Source organism: Paramisgurnus dabryanus, chromosome 16 (genome assembly GCF_030506205.2).
Source record: "Paramisgurnus dabryanus chromosome 16, PD_genome_1.1, whole genome shotgun sequence".
NCBI classification, from domain to species: domain Eukaryota; kingdom Metazoa; phylum Chordata; class Actinopteri; order Cypriniformes; family Cobitidae; genus Paramisgurnus; species Paramisgurnus dabryanus.
The window spans coordinates 21,698,653-21,710,819 of NC_133352.1; the positions used below are offsets into that span (position 1 = coordinate 21,698,653).

At 35.9% G+C, this 12,167-nt stretch overlaps 4 protein-coding genes across 4 annotated transcripts; 2 read left to right on the forward strand and 2 right to left on the reverse strand.

The window, feature by feature from the left end:
* Window positions 1-235: 235 nt before the first annotated feature.
* Window positions 236-3,508, reverse strand: lsm11 (LSM11, U7 small nuclear RNA associated). The gene is made up of 4 exons (XM_065272424.1): window positions 3,046-3,508; window positions 2,770-2,909; window positions 1,360-1,443; window positions 236-1,181 (listed from the first exon to the last, which is right to left on the reverse strand). Exons 1-4 carry the CDS (start codon window positions 3,500-3,502, stop codon window positions 870-872), a joined length of 993 nt encoding a protein of 330 aa, XP_065128496.1. The 5' UTR covers window positions 3,503-3,508; the 3' UTR covers window positions 236-869.
* Window positions 3,509-4,309: 801 nt separating this feature from the next.
* Window positions 4,310-7,354, forward strand: zbtb3 (zinc finger and BTB domain containing 3). The gene is made up of 2 exons (XM_065272458.1): window positions 4,310-4,480; window positions 4,927-7,354. Exon 2 carries the CDS (start codon window positions 4,940-4,942, stop codon window positions 6,713-6,715), a length of 1,776 nt encoding a protein of 591 aa, XP_065128530.1. The 5' UTR covers window positions 4,310-4,480; window positions 4,927-4,939; the 3' UTR covers window positions 6,716-7,354.
* An 87-nt stretch (window positions 7,355-7,441) lies between these two features.
* Window positions 7,442-9,156, reverse strand: rnaseh2c (ribonuclease H2, subunit C). The gene is made up of 5 exons (XM_065272491.1): window positions 9,049-9,156; window positions 8,700-8,853; window positions 8,507-8,619; window positions 7,794-7,913; window positions 7,442-7,701 (listed from the first exon to the last, which is right to left on the reverse strand). Exons 2-5 carry the CDS (start codon window positions 8,851-8,853, stop codon window positions 7,681-7,683), a joined length of 408 nt encoding a protein of 135 aa, XP_065128563.1. The 5' UTR covers window positions 9,049-9,156; the 3' UTR covers window positions 7,442-7,680.
* A 171-nt stretch (window positions 9,157-9,327) lies between these two features.
* On the forward strand, window positions 9,328-11,698 carry trmt12 (tRNA methyltransferase 12 homolog). Its single transcript, XM_065272478.2, has 7 exons — window positions 9,328-9,574; window positions 9,678-9,846; window positions 9,958-10,156; window positions 10,383-10,533; window positions 10,614-10,723; window positions 10,812-10,969; window positions 11,178-11,698. Exons 1-7 carry the CDS (start codon window positions 9,522-9,524, stop codon window positions 11,556-11,558), a joined length of 1,221 nt encoding a protein of 406 aa, XP_065128550.1. The 5' UTR covers window positions 9,328-9,521; the 3' UTR covers window positions 11,559-11,698.
* The last annotated feature ends 469 nt before the right edge of the window (window positions 11,699-12,167 follow it).

Consider the following 12,167-nt stretch of genomic DNA (forward strand, 5'->3'; position numbering starts at 1 on the left):
AACTTTTTCAGCATGCGGCCCCCCTGGTGTATGATGCATTCCTTTGCATGCCCCCTAAAGAAAATTTATGTCAAAAAACGTCAAAAATGCAACATTTTAGTTAAACAATATACAAAGTTGGTTAGTAGCCTTATTTTGTTTTTTAGGTTTAATTACACAGAATTCATGATGAATTAATGAATTTTGTAAAATGTCATAAAACTGCTGACTAATAATAATAATAATACAATATTATGGTAAAGTGTTACAGTTTTATTAAACCATAACTATTTTAAATCATGATTAGATTAATTGTGGCATTATTTGTTCTAGTATGAAGTCCAGAAATACAAATATTTTAAGCATTGTATACAAAATGTAACTCAATTTATCCCAATAACACCACTATACAAAAAATACAAAGGTTTTTAAACAATTCATACAGTAATGTGTAAATGGCTGACATGCTGCAAGTTCAAATAGCAATCAGAGACGTAAAGACAAAAAGCTTTTAGTGCCAGATGCAGCTCAAAAAGCCCATTTATACGGTTTCACATCCATTGAGACTCACCACTCCACTCAGCAGTCATTTCTTCATAATGCAAAAGGTAAACTTCTGACAGAAAATTCATTTTAAATGGTTTGAATTTGAAAACAAGATTTACTGACAATAATAAAAAAACAACTTCTGTTCATTAGTCTATTTTGATTGTGTGGTATTTATACTCACTAAGTATTGGTGTCTTGCTTCCCCCTAGTGGTCATTTAATGAAACAAGTCAGTACGATGAACAAACTGTAAAATGCATTCTGTTGTTCACATACATATCAATATGATACACTTACAGACCTCACTGCAAATCCATAAATATTTATAAAGCGATAAATATTTTAGTCCTGTTGTACGTTTACGAGCAGAACATTTTCTCCTCTTATGAAAAGCTGATTGACATGACGCGTGTGAACTCTTCCGTACACCTGACGCTTCATTTCAGGTTTTTGTGTCACATTTGAGGTTTTTTGGACTGACTGGTCTTTTTCCAAGAGCGTGGATCCGTCCTGGTTACGTTTAGGGTCAGTGCACTTCTTGTTTTCCTCTTTGGTATAATATTGAGATGAACTACATTGGGGATCGGACGCTGCTCCCTTTTTCTCAACTGCAGCCAAAGCCACAGTCTCTTGCACTTTTAGCTTTTCAAACAGCTGTTAGAGAAACAAGAATTTAATTATTTAGGTTTTTTTTAAGCAATATACAATAAGAGGAATATATAAAAGCAAGAAAAGCTCCAGCAAACTATGAAATGCATATATTACCCTTGTACAAGTTAAAGTGACAAAAAGAGAGATAAAATTGTAATATGCATTCAAATTGAAAGGTTACCCTTGTGACTGTAAGTGCTTTCTCATGGTAGAGAGCCTCTCCCAAAAGGGGATCCCTGTATGTTTCATCCACATCTACCATTGCCTGGTACCAACAAAAACAGTAAGGTAAAGAGAAAACAAATAATCAGATTCAACAGTAAAATAAGAAATGAATACAGTAGAGATGCACCAATTTTGATCAGTTAAAAACCATCTGCAATTTGGATATGGCATGTTAAAGGCTAAGATAACCAGTTTAATAGTTTTTAGTCGTCTTTAGTGAAAAATAAATCAGTCCATCTCTTTCTAAAGTAGCAAAATGTACTTGACACATAAAGCAACAGCAATGGATTTTCAAATAGGAGTTAAACCTTGTTAATAAAAAATATTTTATGGCAAAAACAACATCTGAATGATATCATGTTGTCTTATTCTTATTTGTAGGTTTTTTTTCAATCTTATTTTACCTCTCTTATAATGTTTTCCACGATCCTTGTTCAATGAAAATGATTTGTTCATGCAGCAAAAAAAAAAAAAAAAAAAACTATACATCTTCTGAAAGCGAAATAAATACGCTTTCCCTTGATATGTAGTGTGTAGGATAAGGCAATATTTGGCTGAGATAGAACTATTTGAATATCTGGAATCTGAGGGTGTGAAAAATGCAAATATTGAAATAACTGCCTTTAAAGTTGTGCAAATTAAGTCTTTAGCAACTGCATCAACTAACAATAGAGTTTTGACAAATTTACGGTAGGAAATTTACAAAATATCTTCATGGAACAAGACTTTACATAATATTCTAATGATTTTTGGCATAAAAGAAAAGCTATCATTTTGAGCCATACATTTACTGTATTTTTGTCTTTTTCTTCAAGTATACCCTTGCTACTTAAATGGATAGTTCAAAAATTCTGTCATCATTTACTCATCCTCATGTTGTTCTAAACCTGTATGAATTTTTTATTTTGATGAACACGAAAGAAGATATTTTGATAAATTATGTTAAGCACACAGCTGATTGTAACAATAGACTTCCATAGTAGGAAAACAAATACTATGAAAGTATTGTGATAAATGATGAAGAAGATATCTGGATAAATGACAGTTAGCACACAGTTGATGGTACCCATTGAAATCCATCATATTTGTTTTTCCTACTATGGAAGTCAATTCTTACAATCAGCTTTGTGCTTACCATCATTAATCAAAATATCTTCTTTGTGTATGAATTTAATTCATACAGGTTTAAAACAACATGAGGAGGAGAAAATGATGAATTTTCATTTTTGGGTGAACTATTCCTTTAAGACTAGGTTTTTTGGCCCAACAAATATCAGTATTGACCAACAGCTGTTTGTAAATATCAGTATTTACAGAGAAAAAAAATTACTAATTCATTCCCAAATAATGATGTTTTAATATTTACCAGGTTCCAGAACTTATCAAATGCCACCACAAATCCAGAACACACTCCTCGTAGACCTTTAAAGGTTCGTATGTGAACCTTGACTCTGATTTTCTCCTGGACACATCTGTTCAGTTCTCCTAGTGGACTACCAGTATGCACTGTAAATAATGACAGAAGTTGTGTTAAAAAAACACACACTGTAATCTGTCTACCATTCGTTTTCCACCTGTCACTTTATAGAACAAATCCTTTGTAATGTGTTAAAATTCAGTGTTAATACATAGAGAAACATACGTGGCATTCGTGTAAGCACATTTTTCAAAGTCTTTCTCTGTCGTGGTGTTCGCTTCACTCCGCTTCCCTCTCCCTCCTCCTCCTTCACCGGGTTGTTTACCATAAGTCTCTTTAGCCTCTCTATCCTCTCCGGATCTGCTTTACCCTTCTGTGCTTTTCTGAGCTTTTTCTCCACATTTTCAGGTTTTGCTCTGCCTCGGCCGCCTTTCATAAAGCTCTCGTATTCGGCTATGTTGTTAAAGCACTTGATATTGGGGTATGGCAGTGGCACTTGTGGGGAGTACAGAGCAAGAAGTGGGTCAAACTGATCCGAACTGATGTCCAGTTTAGTTTTAGTATCATCTTCGTCAGCCTCTGGGGTTTGAGTACAGATCTCGCTTATGGTTTGCTGCTCAGATGTCTGGGAATGAGCTGGCTGACAGCGATCACTCACTGAATCTCTCTCACTTTCCTCCATTTTTGAATGAGCCGCAGACTGCGCGCGGAGCATCATGGGTAAACACATAAGCGTGATGCGTGAAGCTCGATTACACAAAAGTTCATTGCCAAATTTCTAGCGGAATATTTAATAAAAAATGGCCTAGTCGAAAAACTAAATTCTTCTGAATATATAATTCTATTATTGTGTATTCCTATTTTCGTATTTCTGTTAGGTTTTTATCCTAATTTTCTTGTTTTCTTTAAAAGATTTACTGTTATGGAATCGTGTATTGTACTGTGTGAAGAGTCGTACCAAGCAGATATAACATATCGTACTGCTTATGCTTGTAAGAAAACTTGAAACTGATTATCAAAATACCAATAATTCACTTAAAGTAAATAATACAATATAATATAATATAATTTAATAAGTATGGTTATTTTAGTCAAATTCACAAAATGGTTCATAATTAATTTTCATTATAAATATATTATTTGTATTTAACTGATCGTTTTTACTTGTAAAATGTAGAGTTGCTGTGGGTTCTGCTAGATGGGATACAACTACGGCCAAATATCGCGAGATGTTGTGTTTAGGGTTTGGGAGTAGGATGAAAACAGCGGTTCTTGCTAGATGTGATACAGCTAGTACCTAAATCCCGTGAAATGTTGGGTTTAGGGGTAGGTTTGGGGGTATGATTACGATTAAAGTAGTGCTCATCAAGCGAGATTTTGACCTTAGCTGTATCCTTTCTAGCCACAACCGTTGCTGCCTGATCGTCTCTTCTCCACGCCGGTAGATGGCAGAGCACACTGTTCGCGTTATATTAACACATCACGCGTAGAAATGTGTTCGTGATGTATTGTCCTAAAAGAAAAACATTCCCGATTGTAGCGCTTTAACCTTTCAATTCAAATGTTATTATTAAACAGTAATATAGGACTTGTTCTCGTGTAGAGGATATTTTAATGCCACGGGTTTTTTTGGAGGTTAACCTACGGTGTTCTGGTCAAGGTATGGTTTAGTTTTATGATTTAGTAAATCATGATAGCAGGATGCTCTTTATAAGCAATACCAGATAGTTTAGGGGTTGTATTCCCTATATTACTCATTTACTGGTGTATAATAAAGGTTGACTCTTTATTGTTAATTAATGTTTTGATTTTACGATTATTATACTCCAATGTCTTTGATCGACAAAAGTTTTATTGTGGTAGATTTACCTGTTCAGAGTATATCTGTGAATGGGCAAAACTAATCTGAAAGTGCATAATTACATCTAACTTAAGGTGACTTTGTCTCTTTGACATTTTTTAAGTTGGTAACATCTTGGGTTCTGTATAATACTACATTTTAATTTTATACAATTACATAAATCACATTTGTTATTGAACAGATTAACTATATAATAACAAATTGCTTTTTGGAAAACATTGATTAACATTTGATTTCATTCATAGGTTATCTATTACAATGGAGTTTCCAGGACACAGCCAGCAGCTCTTGAACACCCTGCGCTCTCAACGTCTGCAAGGTTTCCTTTGTGACTGTACTGTACAGGTTGGCTCAACGCGTTTCGTAGCTCACCGTGCCTTGTTGGCATCTTTTTCCCCGTTCTTCCACATGTTCTTCTCCGATCAGTCAGGGGGGAACACCAGCACAGTCAACGGAGGTCCACAGAGAGACACGGTGTCTATTAATGGTGACATAGTGACACCTCAAGCCTTTGGGTTGCTTCTTGATTTTATGTACGAGGGATTGCTGCGACTGGAAGCCCACCCCCCTCCAGAGGACGTTTTGGCTGCGGCCAGCTTCTTGCATATGAATGATGTGGTTCGAGTTTGTAAGAGAAGACTGCACGGTCGTGGTTTGGCCGAGGCGGATAGCACGAGGGTAGAGGTTGGAGCAAGCGAGTCAGCTAAAACGGAAGGACATCCCGATGGTTCAGCTGAAGATAATGTCCCTGCTGCTGAGATAGATAGGGGGTTAGGAAGAGATGGGGCACTTACAGTTGGAAATCCACCATTTTCCTTGTCTGTAACACATTGTCCTCAGTCCATCCAACAGATGTCATTTTATACCGATACTAAGACTGAAACACAAGCAGCGATGGGAAATCTCGCACACGGTGATGTCCTTACAGGTGTGGAAAGTTCAGAGATGGCTGACAGTACCCAACTTGGAATTGACTCCCAGCCACCTGTTAGCAATTCTTGTCCAAGTTTGCCTGCATATAGTTCTTCATCTAGGCCTGACAAGACAAGAATATCTACAAGGTCAGCTAGCCTCGAGTCTGCACTTTCAAGTCCGTGCAGTACGACAGAAATGATTCAGACAGGCACAGACACTCAACCTGTTGTAGCCGCTGCAACAGCGCTGAGCATGGTAGACAACGCTAAGACTACCCAAGATCACGCTGTGTCTAATGCACCTCACATTCGAGTAAACAGTCAGCAGAGTCCAACAGCAAATCGTGTCCAGAATAAAGGACAGTGTACTGGAAATCCTGGATCATCACAACACAATCAGAACCAGACAGAAAGACAACAAGGATACATGTCATCTAATGCAAGAAGCTTGCAGTATAAAGGTAAGAAACGTCTTTGCCAAACGTCAGCAGAGCCAGTAGGACAGGAAAATGAGGATTGTGTCAAGGTGAAAGTGGAGGCTATTGTGATTTCTGATGCAGAATCTGATGAAACGGATGAGACATCGATTACAGATAACAGTCAGAAGAGAAATACAGATTTAGATCACGGGGATGATTATGATGACAGCAACCATGATGTCGAAGAGCTCGCAGTCACGCAGTTCATACCTGCCCACACTTTAATTCACCTTCCCCATCAGGAGCCCCTCTCTTTTCCTCCTTCACCACATGGAGCGAGTTCTTCTGCAGCAGATAATTCTGGCTTCCCATCATCCCTTTTTTCAACCAATTCACAGTCTGAACAGCAGGCATTGTACCTTGAGGAATTTCAGGACTCTCTAGGGAATTACGTAGAGGATGTACCTACCTGTAACACATGCGGAAAGACATTTTCCTGTGCGTACACACTGCGAAGACACGCCATTGTACATACCAGGGAGCGGCCTTATGAGTGCAGCTACTGTTACCGTAGTTACACACAGTCTGGAGACTTATACAGACACATCAGAAAGGCACATAATCAGGGCCTTCCAGTTAAACGAAGCAGGGTCGAGTCTGACCCTCCGTCGCCACCTCCTCCTCCTGCCCCCCAGACATAGCTGCATTTTTTGGCCAAAAACTATTGAAAAATGACATTTAACAGAATTTAAAAATCATCTCTTCCACACTTTTGTGGTACTCTTCGTGGGTGTAATCCTGAAAAAAACAGGACATGTGCTTTTAAAGAATAAAACGGTTAACTTAAGACAAGTACACGTGCGGTTCAGAAACATTTTATGAAAATGTTTTTAGCATTGGTGTACAGATCATTTGGGACTTCTAGTTGATGTGGACATACTCATTTCAGTTTTTCCAACAAAAAGTGTCCTTGTATTTGTTGTGTTTTTTATTTATATGTTTCCCTGAGAGGATGGAAATATTAGATACTTAAGTAAACATGAAACTAGGTGTGCACAGCACACAAACAAAAATCTTTATAAAATTATTTTAATTATATATACATTTGATACCTGTTGGAATTTTTCATGAGATTCTTAAATTTTTAAGTTGCTTTGGATAAAAGGGTATGCCAAATGCGTAAATATAATGTACAGTAGCTGTGATACCAGTAAAAAACAAGAAGGTCCATCATATCAATTTCATGAAGAGCTGTGCTATGTGTGTATTATGTGCATCTTGTTTTTACCATGGTAAAACAAACTGTTTGAAGTGTTATTTAATTAAAATAGATTTCTGTGCCATTGTCCTTTATTTTGCTGTAAAATAGAAAGCTGAATACAACTGAATATCAATATGTAATGGTTAAAAATTCAAGGAAGCAGCAGTGAAAGCAATAAAACAAGACACTTTAATAGTTATCTAATTGTCATAATATAATTAACTTATTATTAAATTGTGACATTTTTACTCAGGCTTAACTGTTCCGTTAAAATATCAGTCAATATCACAAGTGAGTTGTTTAGTATGTGGTTCTGTCTTCAAGAAAATTATAATATTCACATTTGTTTAACTGTAACACTGTACTCGAGAAGTAGATGGTTGCTTCCATAATAAAATAAATCTCTCAGTCAACTTGTCCATGTATCTGCAAGAGATAACATTTGCAAATAATCAATATTACATATATTTTAATTAAGAGTTAAATATTAAAACCGCACATTATCAAATGTTACTCACTGCCTCTGCTAGCTGGGACCATGCCATTGCCATCACAACTCCATCATCAGATGTCGGTGGTGTCTCCAAATTCCAGTACGTGAAATTGTGAAACACTGAAGACACTTTTACTGTTCTGTCCTAAGAAGTAAGCAAAAATATATATAACAGTTACTAAAGTTTCATATAAACATAATACTGGTGAAAAGTTTAGGATCAAATGACATGAAATAATTATTACGATCTTTTACACTTTCTTATAAACTAATCTAAAGGCATAAGCCTTAATGTTTGATATTTGATTTGTAGAAGAAATAATTTTGCCAGCATATTTATTTGCTTAAAAAGTAACATTTTATTTTTAATGTTTTTGAAATTGATGATTAAGATAAAGAAAAATCCGTAATAAGAGCCCATAATAGATGGTAACTCTAATACTGTTTAAAAATAATTTCAAGAAACTGGTTGATAAAAATTCCCAATTCCTGTCAATTGGTGGCTCCTTTAAAATGGAAAAATATCACAATAAAATATTATTTTGTGATTTTCTTTAGTTACAACATAATTGTTGCATTTATAGTGTATTTCATAGTTTCAATTAATGTATTATTGTTATATAATGTATGGGAATATAAAACATTTGTCTTGTGGTGTATTTTTCTAACTATATGATATTAAGACTTGTCAGTAAATGTTTTAAAATGAAAAATACAGAGCAGAATAGTTAACGTTACCTCTTGATCTGATGCAGGTTTCTGAGTTTCTTTCAGCACCAGTCCTGTGTATCCTTGTGGGCAGTGTAGCTCTTGACCTTTTAGCCCTCGTCCCCTAAATGATACGGACATTTCTGCAAACAAAATGTTATCTTTATCTAGTGAAGTTTTAAAAACTAATATGTTTTGAACAGTTTAGTGTTAAGCGGCTAACCGTGCTTGCGTTCCTTTGTAGTGGAAGTAAAATATGTCAAGACTTCAGCAGGTCCATCATGCTCAATTTCACAAGGCAACAAATGGACCTGGGGTTTGTCCGCTTGCTTGAGGGAATCAAGTCGGACAGATGTGACACAGCTGTTTGCCGACATCTAGTAAAACAGAGGTAAACAGTGGCAAATACTAGGACTGAATAACGTTAGTGAATAAATTCTGTTGTATACATTACATTAGTTAGAATAATATTTAACAAATCTGTTTAGCAACTTTGGATAAACCAGAATAAAGCATAAGTTTATTAGTCAATACATCTATTAGTCATTAAATATACAATTTACTATCCTTACCTCGACTCGTTTTAATACTGTTTACGACGTGCTGTGATTGGACGGACGAAATTTCTTCGGCTACAGACGGACGTTTTTCGCGGTAAAAGTTGAAGTATGCTGCCATCTATCGTTTGAGGGATGTAGTGAGTTCACATTTTTGTTATTAAGATGATATATTATTGTTAGTCTATAAAAGCACAACAAACGTATATGGATCTGCGCTAAATTTTTAAATGTCCTTGTTTAAATAATTGTATAATCATAGCGATCTACAACTTGACAACTGTTTTTCAACGTGTGCAATACTGGTGACAGTCCGACCAGGAACAAGGATGAACATGATCGGTTCCCTCTCGCTCGAAGGCAAATGTGTTTTATTGATCTCCAGTAGGCTATATGTCCCGTGTTAAACATTAATACTTGTCTTACAGTGTTTGATGTAACCTAATGTCTGGGTCAAGAAAATATTGACTTTCTCACGCTACCAAAAAATGGTTGTAATTCCGTGTTTAAAAGTGCCGCAGCGCCATGCACAACTGTACAGGTGGGTTGCAGAAACGCTAAAACTAGTTAACTCCAGTAGTGTTACATTTGTGTGTTTTATGTAATAACTCGCCGGTGTTTTAAGATGTTGAACTGTTCCACAGGAAATACTTACTGTTAAAAGGTTTTCTGGATCGTAAATATTGTCCTCAAAAACACCCCGACGGGACTGTAAGCTTTCCTGTGATAGCATCCGTTCTGCCACAGCTGGATCTGGTGGCTATAAAGGAATATGTCGCAGAGGACAGCATTTGTGAAATTGTTAATATTCAGGTGAGCAGTCACTTCTGGTTAACACTGTCAAGGTAAGACATTGTTAAATATATGTGCATCCCTTGAGATGTTTGCAGTAACTAAACATAACTATGCCTTTATTTTTTTTAGGCTCCCCCATTTTCAAAGAAGGGTAAAGTTAAGTCTTTCAATGAGAGACTCGTGGAGTCTGCACAGGCCCTGTTGATTTCCAAAGGAGAAACGTGGAGTGTGGATCTAGAGAGAGATATCCCAAGTCGCTGGCAGTGTCATGGAGATCTTATCCTGTTTGGTGAAGGATGCTTCTCCAACACAATATGGAAAGAAATTGGTGCGTGAGCTTTTATATTTTTTAACTGTGTTTTTTTTTTCAAACTTTCTGTAAGTCTAATATTGTGTTATCAAAGAATATAATTATTTACAGATTTTTATTACAATTAAAATAATGTAATAATGTTTGTCATATTTCAATTTAACATCACATAAGTCATTTTAGCAAATATGTTTTATTATATAAAATGTGTTTTAAGCACTGACACATTTGTGATTTATTTTAGGATTGGAATTCTGGACGCTGGTTGCCCAGATCTTGGGAGTGAAACGTCTAGCACAAATTAAAAAGATTTCTAAGGATGGGTTTCGCACACCTATGGTGGTAATGCTTTTGGGAGACAGCAGCTATGTAACACACATTGATAACCACATTAGGTAACACATAGGTTGTCACATGTTTAAAAAATGTGATGTCAAAATATGAAATAAACTTATCTGCCTGCCTAACATTTTAGGTACGAGTTTGATATCACCAAATGTATGTTCTCTTCTGGGAATATAACAGAGAAGCTCCGAATAGCCTCTTTCTACTGCAGTGGAGAGACTGTGGTTGACTTATATGCAGGTGAATGCAATGCTTTATTTCTGCAATATCAGAGTTTAGATGTTTTTATGCACTTGAGATTTATGAGTTAATTTGCTCCGTTGTACAGGGATTGGCTACTTCACTCTTCCATATCTGGTACATGCTAAGGCTTCACATGTGCATGCTTGTGAATGGAACCCAGATGCAATAAAGGCTCTTCACAGAAACCTTCAGATCAATGGGGTGTCGGACCGCTGCACAGTCCATCAGGGAGACAACAGACAGGTGACGATAACAGCTTTGTACATTAAAATACAAATGCAGTCCACTTAAGTTTCAAATATAATTTCAGCATTGTTATGGATGAGAATAAATACTATAGAAGAGGTCATTTGGATAAACCGATAAAGCAATGATTTTAAGTACGTACTGTGTGAGCATTTCCAGCTGTGCAACTGTTATTATAAATAAACTCTTTGAACATCTTTGTTAGCTACCTTTAAGTAATCTTGCTGATCGAGTTAATTTGGGCCTCATACCAAGTTCAGAGGAGGGTTGGCCTGTGGCATGCCGCCTGCTAAAGAGAGACACTGGAGGAATACTGCACATCCACCAAAACGTCACAGCACCTTTACGCAATGAAACACCTGAACATTCATCTGCTACAGATGTTGAAGAAACTCCTCTGAGGATCCAGAGAGATATGGAAGTGTGGGCGGCCTGGGCTACAGACACAGCCAGTCGCATCTGTACTCTCTTGTTAGACATCACCGGAGGCAAATGGAAGACTAACATCAGGCACATAGAGCATGTTAAGACATATGCACCACATATCAGTCATGTAGTACTGGACTTGGAGTGTAAACCTCTCTAAACACATCCACGCATATGCACTGTATTCAGAATTAATTGTTTTGGGTCAGTTTTACCATTTGATGACTGCTGATTTTTGTAAAGCAAAGCTTGTTTTTATAATAAAATAATTGATTGTTTTGTAATAAATTAACAAATCACTTGGTTTGGTTCAAAATGCTTATTGTGTGTTTAATGTATCCTAAAATGGCTCACACTGCAAAATATATATATATATATATATATATATATATATATATATATATATATTTTATTATATATATAATTTGTGATTTCAGAGGAATTTAACAACATTTTATAAAAGTTAATACAAAAATAAGCTATTTGTTGGTTAGGTAAAAACATCTTCATTTTAATAAACACAATTTTTCTTACCCTATAAGCTTTTATATATTAAACAAAAACATCACGAAAATATAATCTCCTTAACTAAATACAATTAGTTTTAAAATAATTGTTTTGGATAACAAAAGACAATTTTTTTTTCAGTGTATGTAAACGGACACTGGATAGGTTGTCAAATGTTTTTATTACAGAGTAACGTTAGACGATTTTATCTCTACCGACAGAGATTCATGGCGGTTGCTATAACAACGGCACCAATTCTCAC